The following is a 21,604-nucleotide window of genomic DNA, read 5'->3' as shown; positions in this document are numbered from 1 at the left end:
TGATAAAACAAATATATATATATATATACATATATATACCTATATATATATTTATTATTTACATTTTAAATTATACAGGCAGTGGTAAGTAGAGTTATTATTTTGCAGAAGTAAATGTCATTGAATAGTTTTGGTGTAAAGTAAGTACGCATTAAAATCATAAAAATTATATATTATTTTTTCCTGCAATTCAACGTTCGTTTTATGAACTCTTCATCAAGTTTCAATATCAACTAATACTTGATCCAGCTGGGTGCGTATATTACACGGATTAAAAAATTTTATCGTGCTTGTAGAATTGAAATAAACTTTGATTTGGTGTATTTTCGTAAACTTTACGGCTTAGAACTTGAACCACAAGACCGCATAAGATAGCTTTCTAATTGAAATTTTTTTGGTAATTTCATGTAGTGGCAAATGTAACCAACATTTTCTATTACTAATGAAATTTACTATAAATTGAGTCTCGTTGTAACTATTGCTTGTATTTAAAAAACCACGATTTTATATAAAACAATAAAAATGCTTAAAAAATTAAATAAGAAATAATAGAACGACGACAGTCTTTTTCTATGGCGAGAAACAAATATCGAGAATTCTAATAGGCATCTGAATTTGAGGCAATTTCTCTAACATAATTTCAATTTTAATTTACAAAGAATATAAATCTCTACTAATCTCTTCTATCTTTTGATTGTTTTACTTCAGAAATTTTTATAACCCTTTAGAGTTGATGCTAATTATACTTATACCTATATAAATTATTACATCTTTGTCAAAGTGGCAAGTATCATTATAATAATAATGTTAATTTTACAGGTATCAAATAATTACATCTACTCGACACTGAAAATCAGAAATATCCTGTCGATCGTTTTCTGCTTCCACTTTATGTACAATGCTCAATCATATTACCTATTCCATAGTGAATTCTAATATTACGATACTTGAGTTATTGGCTGCAAAGTCCCATCCACAAATGAAAACAGCACACATTTACAAATCCTTCTATCAAACTGTACACATCGCCCAAATTAAACGAAGAGGTCACAAGTTCGGCAGGCTTTCTATACACCGCGCACAATTCCTGAAAACATTTCATAAGTCACCCAAAAACAGGAAATTTTCAAACCTAAGAAAAGCTGCGCTGATATCTTTTACTCACCCCTCGCGAAGTGTGCAGATCTATGGTCAGCATCATGAACGCATGCAGGTAACTCGGATGAAGTACAACAACATGGTTAACATTGCCATCTGGTGCATTGAAGAGTTTATGATGATCCTGGTATTTGTTCATCAAGACTTTGGCAAGAGCCTGGTACCAAGTCAAAGGCTGACTAAGCAACAGGCTGAGCCTCGGATCAATTTTAGAGAGCGGTTCAACCTGTGCCAGCGTACAGAGTTCGGTAAACTCGAAATAGTTCATGACAGATCTATTCTCGAGAAGTTTATTCCAGAGTAAATGCGTTCGACATTGAAGAGCCCCGTCTTTTATCATAGTCGTGATCTTTGCCGTTGCTGCGTGCGCTTGGGACATGATCATTTGTTGCATCAGCTGTTCGTGCGACGAATAGTACCCCAAGTAATTGACGGACTCCTGTCGAATTTGTACCAGGTGCGACGACGTGGTGGCAGGAGCGTTAGGAAGGCTTGGATTTTGGGTCAAAGGTGAACTGGGAACTGGTGGGGGAGTCGGAGCTAGAGAATTGTTTACGTCAATTGGGCTGTCGGTCTTGAGCTGCTCCCCGAGTTCCGTGCTAGCTCCATCTTGGGTTTCGCTCGACTCAACGGAGCTGGTCAGCAGTTCGGTTTTCGAAGTTTTATGTTGTAGCGACGGTACAGGCGAGACTGGACTGGAGCCTGATGGACTCTCGGCGTGCGAGTTGTTGGCCGATCGTGATATGCTATAAACTGTGCGAAATTTTCCAAGCTTATTGTTCTGGGACTCCTTCTTCGGGTAGACTTCCCTCTTCCTCGTTAGCATCAAGTAGTACTTCAACGTTATCTCAGATTTTTCCAAATTCGGTGGCTGCTCCAGCCTCGATACTATTAGAGTGATATCAAAGTCGTTGGTGTGTTTCATATCCTGCGCATCGCAATAACTGACCAAAGGGGTACTCTGGAGTCTTACTAAAACGAATTCGCTTTCTTTGTCTTCGTTGGAATCGCGCGACATACCCAAAACTTGCATACCGCACGCTTTCTCGTTTGACAGAAGATACGAGTACAAGGTTCGCGCCGGCGTCGCCAAGTTACTCACAGTAACCGTATCTGCAAGGCAAATCATGAAAATAAATACACCAACAAACGGCTGGGAATTTACAAAGTTCAATTACTCACCGCTGTAGACGAGATTTCTAGCGTAGTTTGGAGCCTTGCTGTAGTACTTCATAAAATCGTCCAAGAAATGCGTCAAGTCATAGTCTTCTCGCAGAGACCACAAGCCGTTCCCAGCGATATACGAATGGATACAGCGCAGGTGAAAGTCGTACGTAAAAGAATGAAGATGCATGTCAATTTTCACCTTGTCACAGGCATCGACGAAACTGAGCATAAACTGTAACAATAATTATAAGGAGACTGTTATTGAAGTTGCGTTTTATACAGTCGTTACGGTCATTTTTCGCTATGAAAAAAAAAAAAAAAAAATTCTACCAAAAAGTGAAACCGACTTTTTTCAGTGAAACTTATCCCGACGACTCACCTGATTTACCAGAGCACTGCTTGATTTTGTTTGAAGTCTGCTGCACTCGATCACCCGCACCTTGGCTATGAAGTACGGTTCACGCATCAGGACTTCGAACAACAAAACACCACCTAGCATAGATTTTTGCAGGTAGCATGTGTGATGCAGATTCTGGCCTTGTTTACTGTAATCGATGGAGTTGACATTTAACAAAGACATCAAAAAAGGCAGTGAAATCAAAAAAAAAAAAAAAACAACTAGCAAAAATTCCTTACACTTTTTTGGAAGATTCGACTCTGACTGAGTTGAATCCCAAGGTTTGAAGATACTGTTTATACTCCATCAACATGGTGGTGCACAGCTCTCTATGCCACTCGGTGATCGTTGCATTGGAAGTGACGTTTGCAGTTTTGGATTGAGCCTGAGCATTCTGAGGAGACTGTTGTTGAACCATTGATTGTAGCGTGGCGGGAGGCTGAGAGAGAGAATGGTCTCTGCTGGCGGCTGACTGCAGTCGCCATTTCGGTAGAAAGAGAAGTGGCGTATGGCAGTAATGAATCAGTCGAGAGTGCTGCTTGAACAGATTTAAAGTAGCTTGCGAGATTGGGATATTGGAAGTAGCTGCGCGGCTTTGCCACATTTCACCAAGGCACTTAAAGTCCTCTGGAAGCAGAAAACATATCGTCGATTGTGAATCGGGTGCAAAATGGAAGAACTTTCATACTTTCAATACGTAATCCCGGATACATTACCTTTGGCTTTTTTTTCTCGCTGACGCACGTCTTGCAGACGATAAGCTGCTCTCACCACCGCATCTGTCGCATTATTCACTGGGTGTGGACCACTGGGTTTAGCGTCCCTAAGGACTTGAGCGATGCGAGGATTCCATGACACGGTTGTTGCTTTTCCAAGGTTGCTGCGATTCGAGGTTCGAGGCCATTCTTTACCGTCGTTGTGTAAATCGTTTGGAAACTTCGTCAGAGTTTCCATGTCGGTTATTTGATAGTAAGACGGATTTCTGTCCTCCTGAGGGAAAGCCGGTGCTGGCTGATGGTGGAATATTCCCAGTTTCTGCATCGCTATGTTCGTAAATAAACTCGATCTCGACGACAGCCACGTGCCAAGATTCGTCACTTGCTTAGTCAACTTCTCGGAACGTTCCTTCGACCAGTTGTACATGTAGAGAATAATCTGTAAGTCAAAGAATGCAAGTAAATTGCACAGACCTCGAAAATCATTGATCGGGCAATATGTTGCGCTACAAGTTTCGAAGTATTCAAGTTGTGTAAATCAGAGACCTTCAATTTTGAAGAACTGTAAGATATTTTTAGAGACTCATAGAATTCCTTAATAATTTTGTGATTATGAAAATCTCAGAATTAATCGGATAAAACGGAAATATTTAACACTCACGTTATCGCTCTGTATTTTAGCAAGCAGGAGGCGTTGTCTGGGAACAAAACTGGAGTCCAAAATCAGAGGGTTGAATTTCTGGAGTAATTTTTGATCTGTAAGATGAAAACGGATCGTAAAAATCTCGAATCTCTTTATACGCATGATGAAAGAGTGAGCACAACTGAGGCGTTGGCTTACCTTTAGGCACCAACATTTCCGGTTCGATTGTTTTGCTGTGCGAAGCCTTCCACTGATAAAAATTTCTGGCAACTAAGAGGCATTTTATCGGACTCTGATCTTCCCTGGTTAAATCGCACGGTACATATACATTTCGGTCGCTATTATCATCCTTGACAACGGACAGCCAAGAGCTGTTGACACTCTCCGTGCTTTCTGACATGTGAAAAGATTTCGTCATGTGAATCTCTTCGTGAGGCGGGCTGGTATCGATGAACGGCTGACGCCTGGATAAGACGAAGGGCCTGGAAGACGTGTCAGGTGCGTGACCGCGAATCAAGCTCTGCAGTTCTTTAGCGATGACAGGAATCGGGTGTCTCCTTTGCATGACGACTATGTGTTTTTTCACCGCAGGTACGTTGATCTGTAGAGCAAACTGAAACCAGTGATGCAGGGTGGTGCGATAGACCTCATGGAGCTTCCCGTCTTCGCCTACCTCGTACCTGTTCAGCTGGATAGTGTCCGAAATTGGGGGTTTGGATTGTTTATTCTTCACTGGCGTCTGGGTTTCTTTGTGCGCTACTGTACAATCAAACGATACTTCGTTGGGCAATTCTTCCATGAGAACAGTGGGCAAGAGTTTGTATTCCGTGACTAAATCCCAAGTGGCATGCCTGGCTGCCGAACGCAATTTTTGGGTCAAAGATTCCAAGTTGACACGGCCTTGTTTCCAAATTCTGAATTCGATCAGCGCCTCGGGGGACAAATCCGGCTGTAAGTTGCCGTCATACAGAGAGCTGGAAACAATTCCTTGGAAATGCTCGACTTTGAACGGATTCGGAAAGTCAGAATCCAGCCATTCCTGTTTACTTGTTGTTATCAATTCCCCGCTGGAGTTGACGATCCCGACGGCTATGCAAGCGATTCCTTTACTGCCGCTGGACTGGCTTTGATTGTACAAAAATATGTCAGATTCAGGAACTCTTTTGCTAGAATCTTTGGTGTAGTCTTGAAAATGATTGTGGTTTTTCGAGTCGGTGTATTTTGGATTGTGCAAAAATTGCAGCAGGTTTTGCTGCAGGTAGTATCCCAAGGCTTCTATATGAGGCAGACAATGCGGCGGCACTAACAACTGTACGACATTCTCTGGGGGCTGGTATTGTTTTTGAATGAAGTGCACGTCCGCTGGGGTCAACTTGCACACAGGATTCCTGGCGAGCATGATGGACAAAACTTCCAGCACGGCGTCGTCGAGACGATTCTGCAGAACCTGAACAAGTTCGCATTTTACTGCAGGCCCGGCGTCAGAAATCCCATGAACCATGAGGATTATCAGATCGTCAGGCTTGTTCAGTAGGTCACTTTCCTTTTCACCGAAGGATCGGACCCTCGGGCGAGTATCGTTCGTCCCCAAAACATCTCCTTCTTTTCCTTTGGATTGGGATAGCGAGGTGATGCTGCTGCTCCTAGAGACGACTAATTTTTCATGACTTTCCGAGAGCTTATTCTGCAGCGGTTTGACCTCGCTTATCTGTTCGTGCAATCTCAGGTAAAACACGTTCTCGTTGTTTTCCTGATAGACGAACATGTTGCTTCGATTGTTCACGGAAAAACGATTCAACACTGCGTGGAGAGCTTTTATTCCGCGAGAAAGTCCAGGTTTCCCTGGCCCAGTTTTCAGCCTCGGATGAAGGCAGAATGGGACTTTCCATATTACCGGGCACCTGAACACGCCTGGCGACATATTGATCGAGAAAACTTGATTTTGGTGTGTGGCGCCTGACTCACTGCCCGTCTCACCTCGCCACACGTAGTCTTCGTTCGATTCTGGTTCCAGCAAGGAATCGCAGGTTCGTGTATCGTGCAAGCTTTGCAGTAATAGGTACTGATTCACCCGTCGGCATATTGCCTTTATTTCTGACATCACCATCTTCTGGATTTGTCGGTAACGATCGACCTCAGGAGAAGCTAGTTCCAGGAACCTGGAGTCAGATGCAAAATCAGAATACACAGAATCGAGACATCGACTCGATGGATTCGTACCTGCAATGAAAGTAGACGTAAACGAAATTATCTTCGACTTTTAATATAAGCCAAAAATTGGGCATCCGATTTCGTCGTTTGTCAAGATCGGCCAACCAGTGGCAATCGTCCTCCGAATCGCTGCTATCTCCTTCGTATCCGTCATCGGTTCCAGTTTGGCCTTCTCCCGCGCTAGATATCTCCGAATGACATCCTGGCGGGTCTCCAAAATCCGTTCCGCTCACTCTGGGTTCGATATCCTGTAGTTGTGGTTCTGCTGCATCTTCCTGGAACGTGTCGTCTACATATTTAGTTAGTATCTATACACGCTTGACCGATTGCATTCAATGAATATACGTAAAAAAAAGTTTTCTCACCGTTTGGTGCTACATTTTCCTCCCGGTTACTCAACTCGCAGTTAATTTCTAAAGCGTCGTTACTGCAGTTGTTATTTTTGGTAAAATAAAAGAGACTGCCTTCCTCGTTGATGCGGTACCGATCGATTTCCAACTTCCTCAATTCCTCCAGAAACTTGGGGCTGCAATGTTCAGATGGAAAGACAAACTGCAGCGGTACTTTATCCGTTGAACAGCTTGGCCTCCCAGTGGATTCGGAAACATGCCTCGCGACAAGATTCAGGGTATGTGCCGTAGGAACGTCCTGATCCAGCAGCGCGGTCGCAGTTTCGTCCCTCAGCAGCCATTCGATCTCGTCGACCAACGTGCAGACTGCGTTGTGCTGTCTTCTGGGTAAATGCTGAATTCTATCCTGTAAAGCGTCGGTCCCGGACATTTGCGTGTCGTAATCAGGACTGCTTTCGCTGTTTGTCGTAGTGCTGCCAACCGAAGAGGCGCTGCAAAACGAAGTTGTTCTCAACCCCGGACTGCGTTCCAGACTCACATCTAGAACCTCCCTCGGAAGGTTGAGGCATATTATATCCAGGGTTATTTTCATCTCTGCCGGATTATGCTCCTCAAGCGGAGCTTCAAGCTTTTCCACGATATCTGTGAAGCAGGTCGGCAGCAGTTTTACCGGGGTAGTCGATAGACTGGATCGCGTATGCACCGAGCAGCTGAGCTGCAAGAAAAGAGGTTGTTCTTGACTAGAACTGTCGTCTTCCATCAAATCGCAGCTCAACGATTGGGTCGACGCTAGACTGGAAAGTTTACTCCCGTCCTGAAGACTCGCGCCAGGCCACGTCGAGTTCAACTGATTTCCTGTGACGAAAAAAAAAGATATTAATGCATTAGCTGCAGTCACCTCGTTAAGGCTTCAGGTTGTTGCGTTGAACCAGTACCGTTTTCGTTTCCATGGTCTGCCTTGCAATCGATCATTTCTGAGTGGAAAACCAGTCCTTCCACGTCCTCTTCACTGTCACACCTCAATAGGTCCATTCTCTCCTAAACGAAAGAAGAAAAAAAACATCATCAGCTGCTTCAATTAACAACCTAATAAGTTAAAAAATCTAAACCTTTAGAAACAAAACAAAATTATTATACAACCTACCTAGACGTGTTATTTTTATTTTTGCTCAAATTCTACCTATGTTATCGAAAAATTGCAATATTCAACACAAGTATGTAGCCAATACATGTTAATATCTTGATTCTATCAAAAGTCACATTTTCTGTGTTGAATATTATATTCATCGAAGGCGAAGAAACAGTTTGATATTTTACCATTTTGTCGAAATTCCAGTGTAGAGAGCAGAAATAAAATTCCGAATGAGCCGGTACAGCTCTGAAAGCGTTGTTCATTATTTTGGCAAACTTTTCTGTTATCAATTGATGAAGGTGCTGCACATCATTGCAGGACAGCGCCGAACTAGAGGATTCTGGATCGGTTTCAGTGGCTGAACTTAAATGCCGGCAAACTGAGCGCAAATAGTTTGTTATGTTAATTTCTATGAGCGCTTCTTCGCACTGTTCAACTGCCGCTTCCATGTCTTGATAACTCAACGGACGTTGAGAAGCGAGTGATTTGTACACAGCGACAACGTAACACTGACAATGAGCCAAGTGAAGCAGCTTGCAATGCTCGATCATGCTTTTGTGATCTGAAATAAAATCTCTAGATATAGATTCCATCGTTATGTCCATCTGAAAAATGTGTAATAATTTGCGGTTTCATTACCTCCCGTAACGTTGTCAGAATCGTCGCTCTTTGGCTCTGGAGAAGAGGGTTTAGTATCGGCCTCTGATTTCAGGGTGATGAAATCTTCTCCGACCAATTGTCCAGCTTTATACGTGTGGTCCTGGTAAATATCTTTGACCCGCGAAGCGTCCAGTTTGTTGACCAGAGTGTCGATCAGCATTGCTAACGGACAATCGTAGACGTATATGGGCAGAGGTGGTCCTTGTTTAAAGTTATTTAGAGCAGATTCACAGCGTTCGCTGGGCCTCGGTGTGCTTAGCATAGTCGCTGTTGGGCTGGAGAGATTTGAGCATACGTCCAAGGCGTAAGAACTACCTACGCTTTTTACGGATCGCGAAGGAGTCAAATTTTTTTCATAATCTCCGGTATTAATTGGTAGTGGATCGTTTTCGTCCGTACAATCCGTTTGACTGTTATTCTGGTTGTTCTGCTCGTTGGGGGAGTAAAGTGAACGCAAGTCTTCTTCCGACGAGGGAAGTATCGTGATAATAACGTGGGTTACGCTGATACCCTTAACAAAACATCTCCAGGTCGGTCTTCGAAAATTTGTCATTGATCCATTCATGTGTTCTTTGCCTGAAATAACAAATTTCGATCAACTATCGAGTCTTGTACGGAAAAACAAAAATCTTTCATACGTCAAATAAAGTTTGCCGTACTTAAAATCGACTAAACTTGCCTAAATGTGGTGAAATGCTAAGCGCCGGAGCGTCGTATCGAGGTCGTGCTAACAGCATTTCGGTAAACCTCTGCGATTCGTCAGCGGTAAATATCAATTCTCTATTATGAAGCCGCTTAATGTGCTCTATGAGCCCTTCCACTAAACACTTGTTGGCTCCTTCTCTTTCCTCGCCGCTCGGTCCTAAAGACGATACGTTACCAAAAAAGTTAACAACAAGGTTTTGAACGGCAAAAAATGATTTACCCATTTTAGGATTATTCTCATATTCTCTAAGTGCGCAAGTTTTTCGAAAAATCTTAGGCACATGCAACGCTCTGAAGTTGAGAAAGGATTCCGATGCTAAGGTATGAATTCCCTGGTGCAAAAATAAAGAGTTATTGAATTTTCTTAATTGATAACGGACCATCAGAGAATACGGAAAACAAGAGCTCTGCTTGCTGGCACTTGGGCAAGATGTTCAAAACGTCGAAAGTGAACGGTATCGACCGAATTCGATCATTGGCATTAGATAGTTCTTGATTACACTCGGCAGGACTCGGCCTTCTCGTTGATCTGCCAGCTGCTGATCCGGCGCTAGTTTGATTCAACTGGTTCGCAGTCAAAGCTCCGCTTAATTGAATATTTCCGCCAATTGCCTCGTTTAAAACCATTTGACTTAATAAATTCAACTGTTCCAGAGTCAGAAGCGCGTTAATGCATTCTTCGTCAACTTGAGCTATCTGAAATAATCATGGAAAAACAGGAAAGGTTTTAGGGTATTTTAATTGCATCAGTTTCTTACAGTAAACAATTGTCTATACATACATACAAGAGGTCTTGCTTTTGATGGTCAAAATCAGTGTCACAGTTATTAAAAAATTATCAATACATGTTGCGGGTGAACAATAAATGTGCTTCTATACGTAACCTGAAGCAAATCTTGGGAGATGTTTAATCCGTCTGAATATTTTCGTCTTGTTTATTTAAACGCAGTACAAGGCAAAAAGAAAAAGAGAAACAGCGTAATCGGGTAGATCCGTGAGAGAAAAATATTTATTGCATACAACGGTACTCTTACAGGCGTGGATAATAATAAACAAAGGCAGTATAATAGCGTCGAACTAAAGGTAAAGTAAATTTGTTAATGTTAATAACGAGTAGATATTTACAATGTCAATAAGCGCAGGAGTCCCAAACGTCGAATTAAAAAGTAAATAATTTTCAGTACAATACTGAACACGGTAAAGATAGTTCTTGAGTTTTTCAGTAAATAGTAATCGGTTCCTCTGGAACGGATGCGGTAGGAATCTGTTCCGTTAGCGGAGTTAAGGGCAGCCAGGAATAAGTTGGAGGAGTTGAATCTCACTTTAACACAAAGCGAAGAGACCACTACTCCACTTGAACCTCGCCGCCTACGTTATTTCAACTTTAGTGCAGCTGGAATTTCACCTTAAGGCCGCGTGAGTAGTACTAACCGTGGCAAGAATTAAGATCGAAATTAATCCGATGTTTCGAATAGCGGATAAAATTGATGGAAAGAAATTGAAACTGCGTAGCCATTTTGAGTCCATGGAAGTCTTTGCGGGCCTTACCACATAGATAATACACGACGCATAATTTTCATAACAAAAAAAAGTTAAATCATAAACACAAGGATGAAAGAAATCGAATCAAAATCTACCACAGAATTTGGATAACTTTGACTAGATTTTTAGTTTACTTTAACGGTAATTTCTGAGCTAGATTATCTTCGAAATAGTATCGATGATAAGTTTGGAAGAATTGGTGTACGTCACTCCTTTGAACCGCATGTTTAAAATATCGTTTTATCGACCGTTGGTTTACACTGCTGTTCGTTTTCCTCTAAATATAACAAGACCGCCAAGCTGCCGAGGCAAAGTCGCATGACTGTGAGCTGGAAGAGTTAGATCTGGCAGATTTTTGGAGCTCAGTGGCTCACTGCCTAGATCCCCACTTCCAACTAAAAGTCACGCGTGTTGTTATCCAGGAACCGAAGGATCAGAGATTTTTTTAGAAGAATTTTCCGAAGACGAAGATGACCACCACCACCTGCACAACGCAGCACAACATTTACTTCGACATATTCTTTTGGCCAAAATCCATCCAATTTTTCAGATAGCGAAGAAGGGAAGAGTCTTACTAAAAAAAAAAAAAAAGAATACGGGTAGTAACTAAGAGACGAGTAGATGGACAGAACAACGAAGTATTGATGTTAAATCGACACCAGAGAAAGATATAAAGACTGGAAACAGTTAACGATTTTATTTTGCATTACTGGATACAATCAATTCTCTTGTGATTATCTTGTAACGCTGATTTACAGATTTCAAAATGGTTTCAGCGATTTTAGTAAAATTTTCGACAAAATTAGATGATAACATCTGCGACTAAAGTTGGAAAATAGCTTGAGAGGATAAATAATAGTTTGATACATTTGCTTCTATGCGATGCACTGATCGATTCGAATGAGAATAAAATAATAAACAAAAAAGCTAAAGTATCGCAACACCTCTTCGTTGTTCCGCTCTTTATTCGTAAATAATTCACTTTCATTTGTTCGTTCTTGGTTGAAGATAAACTTTGTCCAACACATAAAACCATTCGGTGCGGCGTGAAGAGTTGCGACGAGAGACGTCCCTTTGCTTGCACGAGTTGCACGGATTATCGAGCTCGCAGAACGGAGTTTACATCGATATCGATATCCAAGAAATAGGTACTGTCCGACGATAAAAGAGGAGGATTGAAAAGTGGACGACTAGTGGGCCCAGGTGATGATCTGGGCCCTATTTATACCTGTTGCAACTGATAGGTGAACCCCATTCGGGGTCCCTGGAGTCGATAACCAGCCCCACCTCGATACTGATAAGGATAAGACACGACGGACGCCTAGCTGGGTCAAAATCCATCATCGCCTTTTCTCCACGATTTTTATCACAAACTTGATAATATCGACGAACGGTAATTGAAAATTTAATTTATTACATAAAAATTATACGCTTACCGTCAGTTTCTCTTTCTTTGAAACGTGCCAGTTTCAAGTCTACGAATCTCTGAGTCATATATTGACACAACTGTACCGCAATTTATTTCACTTTTGTAAATATCTCACGGTCAGTTGTTATCAGTATAAAACGTGCGTTAGAGATTTCTACTCGTTACACCGAATTGCCGAAAGGTTTAGTACTTCAGACTCGGTGTTTTTAAAGATCGAAAAGAGGAATCGTTTTTCTTTTCTTTACTTTTTTTTCCCAAGGCGACGAAGGTCCGGCAACTGTTGCAATTACTGCGACCTATTTTTAGAGGAGAAAACCCTGTACGTATGTACTACGTAGTGCAGTGACCAAGAATTGGTGATCCGGTGATTAGATATCATTTCGTACATATCGGTATCAGCTAAAGCTTGGCCAAGAGAATTAGGCAACGACTTAGGAAATATTTAAACGTGTCTTGCGGCGAGGACGGAATTTAAGGTGATCCATATTGATTTATTCGAACGATAAATTCAGTCTTCGCTTGCCTGAATGGTCGATTTTTTGTCTGTTTTTTTTTTCTTTTTTTTTTTTCTTTGATAATACTAGCTTTCCTGGAGCTCTATTAAGCATAGTACAATCGAACGATCCCAATATTATTCGACTAACAAAAATGCGAATTAGCTGAGCGAGGTTTGAGTAAAAATAATTACTCAATGCTTATCGAACCTTTCTATCGTCATCCACACTGGTCGACTTTGTAGATAGGCGATATCTCTTTGCAGAGATTCTTTCAGTTGATTATTTACACTTATGTAAGTCTGAAATAGGTGGATACGGTTCTGAGTAGTACCGATTCCGAGAAGAACGATATACATGAAAATTCATTTCATTCCGTATTTCAACTCTGTACAATTGATGAATATATGAAATATGATTATAAACATGAGCAAGAAATTAGACGAGGTAAAACGATGAAAGATAATTTTGAGGTTTCATTTTACTTGACGTCGAAAGATGAAAACTTTTTTAATACGAATCATGAGTATACAATGAAGCAACTCGACTGCAGATTAGTAAGCGTTCTTGTAATTATTCCAATCAATTAGAATTGTCGCTTACTGTAAGCAGTTTCGGTTTAGCCATTGTATCGACTTTATTGTTACACGCGTCCTGAGAATTTTCAGTTAAAAATAATCGTTACAAAAGTTTACTAAATCGACTGCTAAGAGAAAAGCACGTGTATTTTAATATACCCTAGTCAGTATCGGAAACACTTTGATGGCATTAAAAAAAAACTATGTGAATGTAAGCGGCGTAAGATTCGAGTTAAATTTTATCTGTGAAAGTAAGTAAGTTACGCAAGGTGAGAGTTATGGCAAGGGATGAACCAGTGGACAAAATTCAATGTGTAAAACCAATAGACTGCACAAACTTTGGTAACTGCGCGGCTAATGTTTGCAGAGAGATAGATAGGTAGACGTACCTACCTGACAAAATAAACCACTTCAGAACGCCACTAGCCCGGATAAGTTTTTATGTTATTGATTACACAGTTTATCAAGACAGCTTAAGATAACTCCTGGCTAAAGGAACTCTGGAAATACTTTTCAGCATGGCAAGCTTGCACGTTTTCATTTCGTTTATCAACCAGCGATATTATTACAGTGGAAAAAAAATTTCATGTACGCATGTATGTTTCAATTACACGTATCTATATTAGATTGGTTTAAAAAAATCGACCCGGTTGATTTTTCAATGTGACATATTTAATACTTGTAGAAAGAGGAAATTAGACGCCGGTTATAATTTGAGCCGTTAATATTAATATTTAGGGTTTCCTGAACGCAATTCGACATTTTCCATTTAATTAACGTGAGAAAATAATTTTTGTTATTTCTGAATTTTGTAGCTCAGTAACGAAGCGATGCACATAAATGTCCGATACATATTTTTGTAGGATATTTAGTGCTCTGCAAAAAAGATTTCTTATTGTTTTTTGTCAACTTCGCTCTTTCGAAAGTTATTCAAGGTTAAAGTTGAAATCATGTAAGAATTCACTTTTTTTCATGACTAAGAAAAACTGAGTTTGCTTAAGTTAACAATTAATTGAATGACATGATTTTTAGCGGTTGAAATGATTTACAAGAAAAAAAACAATAAAATAACAACCTAAAATATTTTGTTAATAAGTTTAGTATTCTAACTGTTAGTCTTGAAAAAAGTTACGATAAGTGAATTTTTACATCAATTCAACTTTGACCTAGAATAACTTTTGAAAGAGTTTAGTTAGCAAAAAATTATAACAAATCTTTTTTGTAGAGCGTTAAATTCTCTACAATAATATGTATCGGACATTTATGTGCATTGCTTCGTTGTTACTGAGCTACAAAATTCATAAACAACTAAAATTATTTCTTTATGTTAATTAAATGGGAAACCAAAAAAAATCCTGTCAGGATCCACTAAATATTAATATTAAGGGTTCATTTCCTCTTCCCACGACTATCAAACATGTGACATTGAAAAATTAAAAAACAGTCCATTTTTTTAATTTTTTTTTAACCATTCTAATCTTGTGTATACATGTAAATTGGTGGCCAAGAGTTTTGTCTATGCTTTGAGTAACGAAACTCAACTTTTCTATATTATTTTCGGCCAACTAATTCTAGCTGATTTTTGTTAATCATACAAGAAACAAGAAAGCAATCAATGAACAATTTGTTCTAACTTTAATCCTGACACTCGCAAATAAAAATACGACGCAATCTGATGTATTCAAGGATTCGTCGATTAGGATCGTTGACGTTACAGTTTCGAAAATGGAGTGTGAGGGGACTGGTAGGTTTTTTGATGAGGTGCCATAATTTTCTTATCAATTTAAAGTAATCAGACGTATTGTCAGAAGGTTGTGTAACTAATGAACCGAGATATGATATCTCCGAGACTGGCTTGAGGAAATTGGTTTATGATATCAGTGCGCATTGGCTTCGAATGAATCAATCGACCCGGTTAATTCTTTGGGCATAAGGATTTTATCGGAAATTTCTTATGTAACGCAAGAAGATTCGAGTAATTTTAATAAGCCTGTAGATAAACTGGTTTTGAAAAAATTACGAACATTTCCCTCGATTCCACTTGAGATAATTATTGGTTACTCGGAGAAAGCGCCAACCACCGAATAAAATCACCTTCACGTTTAATAACTGTGACACAGATTATTTTCGAAATACATGATTAAGGACCTCTTTGTATCACACTTGACAAAAAAATGTTTCTATTCTAGTCACCGCATAGAGAATTATTTCCAAAAGATGAATATTTTTAAATTGAATCAACAATTGTTTGTTATTCTTTGAATCCTGTATGCGGGGACCAAAATTTTACAGCGATACAAGGATTGAATATGAACTCACCGCATCCGGTATCTGGCGATATTGCAAGGCGTGCATGTATGCGGCTGTTTGTTGTATAGGAAGCATCGTGTGGCCGCATTGAGGCTCGATCCAGACTTCTGTAACTATTTGGAAGTCACCGCAACCTTCCACATCGTCGGTTCCAGCTTCTCCGTCTCCGGTGCCTTAAAAAAGTGAATGAACAGAACGATGACAATCTATCGCAGAATGAATTTTGTCCCTCATTTACAATCTCCTCACATACCTTCGTCGGTGTCTTCTTCTGATCCACTGTCTCGCTCGGACGAGGGCGGCGCTATCGTATGAGGCGGAAACAGAATGTACTGAATGACGCAAGGATGCATTGCATTATCGTTGGCAGGTCCTTGCATTTGCACCTCGAGCACCATATTGATTATTCCAGCAGCCGAATGGGCGAAACTAAAACCTTCCGTGAGCCTCATCCTGATGACAAAAGAAATTACTGTAAGTTTCCTTCTTCTTGTGGGTGAGAAATAATACCTAGTACGAAATTAGATTTCACCTCTGTGAGAGAAAAATTGCAAAATTACACCGAAGTTTCCTAATTACGTAAACGAAGAAAATAGAGCAATATACTTAATTTGTAATTGTCGATAGTATCCTGGCAATTGCGGTGACGTTTAGCCTGGGCCAGGCGACGTTCGGGACTGTTTGAATCACTGGTTTCTTTACAGCCCATAACCACCTGCTGTGATAGAGATACCTCGACAAAGTAGTGATCAAGCAGCCGCCAGGAACGGGTGAAAATCTGGCAGGAATAGGCTGCGTGCCATCCGGGAAAATGACGGTGTTCAGGTCAGTCGGCACGCGTTCGTATCTGATTAAAATTCGCTCCAAAGGTTTGCTGAGGATGATGCAGCACGGAGTTTCCCTCTGCTCGGTTGGTCGGTTGGGCAGCGTCAATCTTGACAAGCATTCGAGTAAATCGACGACCACGTTGTGCCGAATGACGCCTTCTGTCCCGCCAGCGAAAGCTATATTCAGTACTACACAGGGGGGCTTGCAGGTGACTCGTATTAACGAAAACGACACCGGTGGCTTGTCAATTTCCTTGAATATGAATTGCACATATGTGTGATATTCGACGAGCACGAATGTCGCCCAATTTTTCAGCATCGCGTATAAAACAGCCGCGGCTTGCCGACACTGAACACTTTGGAACCTTCCGCTCTGATTAGCCAGGTGAAGATGACGTGGCAATGGTCTGTCGTGAGAGAGTACCAGAGCAATTCTTTGGGAATGCATCCAACGTGACCATTGCGACGGATCGAGAAGAACGACCGGTCGCCAAATTTGTCCAAACAATGAACAAGCTGGGTCGCTGAAAAGATGACGATGCTGTTAGCTGATGCTCTTTAACCCGTTGGGTCATAAAGGCAAGTATTCTTACCACCTATTATATATCTATTTTTTGTATATTTAGAGAACTTTGCAATATATTTTTTACAGTTTTGTAATATTTTTGACGGTATACTAATGGGTTTTCAATACTCGAGATTAATTATTTCGATATCAGCGATCCCGATAACTATAGAATACCATCTTGTTATAAGAGTTGAGTTAACACAATAATGTGTGACTCAAAGGGTTAATCGCTAATTTGGTATTAATATTTGAATCAATCACCTCAACAATACGGAATTGTTTAACGGATAAGTGGGCAAGTAGAAAACAGGCATCCCGCTTCTGATTGTGTCAGGGACGTTGTACCAAGTCCAACCTGAGCCAGGAAACCAACTGAAGTGGGATAACATGTCGTCACTATCTGTCAAAGAAGCGAGAGCTCCCCAAAATCTGGAAACAACACTCTGGCGGTATTGCGACTTGATGGGCTTTTTCGATACACAGGTAATGTCGTGAAGGAATTCGTACGGTGCTGAGAAAAATGGAAAAATGTTAATTTTCGATAAAAAATAAAAACTGTCGAGTTGCACGTGACGGAAAATATTTGAACATCAGTCAGCGCGCTCACCCTCAATGGTAATGGTGTAATGTATAGTGTTGGATACAGGCAGCAGTTTTGAGGGCCACGAACAACTGATCAAATATTCCAAAAACACGTGAGTCTTCCAAGGCAGAACAAAGCACAATTCCAAGCAATTGTCTCTCAGTCCGACACGCTTGATCAGATATCCTTCGCGCAGTCGACAGCACAAAAGGCTGCTCAAGGTGCAAGTAACTTTGTCGTCTATCTGTTTCTTTCTGAGCAATTGCGGCGGCCTGTTTCCGTGAAACGATGGATTGCTGGTATGCCAGTCGTTCGGCCTAGGCTGCATTTGGGACGGATCACACGACGCGGTTCGATATAGTTGCCAGCATAAAAAATTCCTATGATAAACATTCATCCTTGCTTCTTCGTCGAAATTCTGTTCGAAAATACCCGTAAATTAATTGTCTTTGAGGTGGACTCGAATAAGTTCGATTTGGAACAAGGAAAGCATGACTTACGGCCTGCGGTACGAATGTCATGTAAGTGCCTAAAGTAGCTGTTGCCAGGAAATGGAGCAGGTCTTGGTATGGGACTAGAGCATTTGAGCAATGAGGGTGATAGGTGCTTCCCACGTGCAAAAAACTGCACGCCACTGTTGATGCACGCAACTGCTGTACAAGAGAGTCCAGAACATGCACATCGGTCACCCCTACAATACCATCCGACACCACAACCAGATCTGCAAGCAGCAATAAATGAAAGTTAAACAGTATTCCTACGGTGTTCCTACTTTTCTATATTCCACTAACAATAAGTCTCGCTCCGTTATTATTTTCAACCTAATTTATATGAAATACATTTACTCACTAGCACAACTACATTCTGGGAGAAGGGCGAGAGCGAGCATTCCATACCGCAGCATATTGATGAAACTGGCTTCCGGAGATACCATTGATATATTCGTTATGGAGTTGCTGTTACTCTGACCCGCACATGTGCCTCCTTCCTCGAAGAGACCACCTACTAGCCGCTCGCTCTCGGACCTTAGTGTTTCCAGCTGTTGATTAGCTATGGCCGTGACCAGAGCTACCCTTTCTTCAAGAATGTTCAATTGCTTCTCAACGAAACGTGTAAGCAACGCCACATTTTCCATGTTCAGCAGCCAACCTTGGACCAAAACTTGCTGCGCAGGACTTGTAAAAAATGGGGTGTGCGCTATCACAGTCACATATATCTCAGGCCTCATCACACGCTCACTTCCGGGTACCACAAACTGTAACGAACAATAGAATCTTCAATTTCCCAGGATCTCTATAATGGTAGAACTCGGCAAAGCTTGGGCTTCGTTACGTGAATATGAGCCAATTGCATACTCACTGGTCGCGTTATGCCCTCCAGGCACCGTTTGGTAGCCATGTAAATTTCGTCCATCACTATTTCACCGTGTTGAATGTCCTGAAACCGAGTGAATTGAAAGCGGTGATGATCGAAGTGTCGAGTCGCAGGTTCCAACTCTACTTACAACAGTGGAAAGTGAGGGGCTCAAATCGAGACTGATTACGATTCTATACTTGTGAGCTAAGAAAACGAGCGACGTGTTTGTTGTTATTTTGTACTGGTACCGATAGCTCGTCTCTCCTCGCCATGACGGCGGCTGTTCAACAGGTAGTACAGAGATTATTTCCAGCTCTGGTGTTTCCTCGTTATTGGCTCCGGGTCGCTGTATTGTTATCGTGGTATTTAAATGCTCCAGCATCCATTGAGCACGGACATTTCTCGAAATTGGAAAACCCTTTTTCATGAGCAGGTAGACCGTTTCTGCTTCAAGAACGGCTTTTTCCTACAAAGGAATGGTATTTTCGTTCTTTATATTTTCAAATATCCCGCCCCCGCCGCGAGTCGAGACAACGAATCGGAATGAAAAAGAGACGAAACGGAAACAAAAAAGATCAATCCGTCTCACCTGTCAGGTTTAAATATAATCACGAGAGATTGACGGAGCGTCAAACCACGCATTTGGTTCAATATATGAATATTAACTTTTAGGTTATGTTCGGATAATTCCTACTTTTCTGAATGAAAAGTAAGTTTCCCGGTTTAGGAAAAATATCAGCGGGTCATATTGTGCAGAAATATGTTGATCATTCCTACCTCGTTTTCCGTGTCCGTCTCCATGGCTTCTGTATTTTTTTTCATCGATTATTCAGTTCCATAATGATAAAGTATGCAGTGCGAACTACTAATGCCATACTGTAATATATCCACTGGCGTATGTTTGCGAGATATTGACAGCGTTGCAAATTTTCTTCAAGCATATATGAGATTGTGCTCTTTATACTGATATGAGGTCAAAGGTCATGTATTTCTTGTTTTGTACACAAGTTTCCATATTTTCATTACTGAATAAACATAACCAAACATATCATGTTCGTGGACGATGGTCACTTGACGTTTCCCCCTTCTTCTCCTCGCCGACGGTTTACGATCAGTTGCAACTTCCACACAGTGACATCTGGCGGGCATAAGGATCCTCATTTGTATCCAAAATTGTTCAATGACGTAACGATAGGTTGCGCTAGAATCGCTTTTTTCTTGGGTATTTTAAATTTCGAACGTTGTCAGAGTCTGCGGTTTTTAGGCGCGCAAAGAAAATTAAAAAAATTGAGCACGGGTTTGCAGGACTGATATTTAATTCTGACGACTATGATACAAAAGGTGTGGAAGTTTGCACACTCGGAATTCCAGTAGCAAATACAAAATTCATGACTAGATTGAAGTTAGTGAGAGTGACGCGACCAAAACGTACTTGAGCTTACCAATGTTACAGTACTGTTTAAACAACGTTGCGATTCTCGACTCATACCTACATGGAGAAATCACAGAAAATTTAGACTAAGAACATCATGAACGATTTAATATCTGGGAACCACGTCAGAGATTCAACATTAACAAATAATAAAACCTAGTAGTGAAAAAAAATACTCAACTTTCGGTTTTTACTCCCCCTTTGACGTAAATTCATATTCGAACTTGCAATTACAAGTCAGTGATGCTGCTAAACCTAAAGATACATATTGGACTAGTCAGGGACTTTCTAATAACTAAAATAAAAAGTGGGAAATTGTGGGATATCCAGTGAATTTTATTTTGATATTCAGGGTGACATTAGATGCTCGAGTTTTTCGACAAATTTCGATGCGTTCACTGCGGTTTGCGCGGTAGAATAGCTGAATATTTTCACGGCCGTTTCGAATCATCCAAGTTGAGTTGCATATCTTCTCAAGAGGTATTATAGACAGCATACTGATATGCTTTCGAATATACCTATATATTAGGTACCCGCAATAATTCATCTCACAATAATGACCAGGGTCAGTTTTTTATTCCCGGAGCTGAACGGACTACAACCACGAATCGATTTCTCCTTGGTTGCAGCATTAAAATTGGTCCGACACAGCCTACTGCAGGATCACGGTGAAAAGTGCAGCAGACAAAATGCCAAGGTCGTCAGCAGCATCCCGCTACTTTCAAATATACACAGTCTCATATCAATGTATAGTATCGGTATTCATAAGTATACATACGGTCCGCAATATTGTTAATTATTCGCAGATTTAACGCAAGACATTTGCCAAAGCGTATAACGGTGTGTGTGATACATGCATGTTAACGGTTGGCACCCGAAGCATCTGCATAAGGATTCTTCATTCAAAAAAGAAAGCAAACCTTTTTGCTAAAAGATTAGACATCATATTCGTGTTTCTCATGCACCACGGTAGCTTCATGACAACAATTACAAGCTTAAACTTCTAAACAAACAGCGATCGATGCAAGATGAAAAATTTAATCGTGCATCAAGAGATTCTATTCTGGATCTGTTCTGGTCATTCTTCAAAACTTGCCTGAGATCGTCATTTTATGAAGACATTCGATTATGCTCCAAGAAATTCTGGATATCTGAAGTGCCGATAATATACTGAAAACCATCGGAATGGTCAGACGATCTATATTATGATTCCTTGCAGAATGTGAAACAGCAGACGATCCTGTTCGGATATAGAAGGGAAAAAAGGTACATGAATAAAAGATTATGATTAAAAACAGTCAAGATAAAACGAAAAAAGGTGTATACGCTTCAGCAGAGCTTTCTCG

General features: G+C 40.8%; 1 protein-coding gene across 1 annotated transcript; it reads right to left on the bottom strand.

Annotated features, from left to right (window-relative positions):
• Nucleotides 1–5: 5 nt before the first annotated feature.
• On the bottom strand, nucleotides 6–19,910 carry LOC124411770 (KICSTOR complex protein SZT2-like). Its single transcript, XM_046891169.1, has 25 exons — nucleotides 19,604–19,910; nucleotides 18,975–19,292; nucleotides 18,830–18,907; nucleotides 18,320–18,725; nucleotides 17,971–18,191; nucleotides 17,495–17,888; nucleotides 17,149–17,398; nucleotides 16,103–16,843; nucleotides 15,746–15,945; nucleotides 15,502–15,665; nucleotides 9,520–9,835; nucleotides 9,114–9,296; nucleotides 8,414–9,010; nucleotides 7,960–8,336; nucleotides 7,578–7,680; nucleotides 6,658–7,497; nucleotides 6,302–6,581; nucleotides 4,280–6,240; nucleotides 4,100–4,194; nucleotides 3,439–3,877; nucleotides 2,962–3,349; nucleotides 2,705–2,870; nucleotides 2,341–2,557; nucleotides 1,166–2,271; nucleotides 6–1,087 (listed from the first exon to the last, which is right to left on the bottom strand). The coding sequence occupies exons 1-25, from the start codon at nucleotides 19,646–19,648 to the stop codon at nucleotides 953–955; spliced, it is 10,020 nt and encodes a 3,339-aa protein (XP_046747125.1). The 5' UTR covers nucleotides 19,649–19,910; the 3' UTR covers nucleotides 6–952.
• Between the last annotated feature and the right edge of the window lie 1,694 nt (nucleotides 19,911–21,604).

Source organism: Diprion similis, chromosome 10 (assembly GCF_021155765.1).
Source record: "Diprion similis isolate iyDipSimi1 chromosome 10, iyDipSimi1.1, whole genome shotgun sequence".
In the NCBI taxonomy this organism is placed as follows: domain Eukaryota; kingdom Metazoa; phylum Arthropoda; class Insecta; order Hymenoptera; family Diprionidae; genus Diprion; species Diprion similis.
Note: the sequence above shows the minus strand (reverse complement) of the source record. Positions and strands in the feature narration are given on the sequence as shown.

What these genes read in the sequence shown, in the direction of transcription:
- LOC124411770 (XM_046891169.1), bottom strand. Translation starts at nt 19,648, where the DNA reads ATGAAAAAAAATACAGAAGCCATGGAGACGGACACGGAAAACGAG. An exon ending in TGGAGGGCATAACGCGACCA is followed by an intron (nt 18,726 to 18,829) that starts GTGAGTATGCAA and finishes TGTTCGTTACAG; the next exon opens with TTTGTGGTACCCGGAAGTGA. An exon ending in GTCGAATCTTCCAAAAAAGT is followed by an intron (nt 2,871 to 2,961) that starts GTAAGGAATTTT and finishes CATCGATTACAG; the next exon opens with TAAACAAGGCCAGAATCTGC.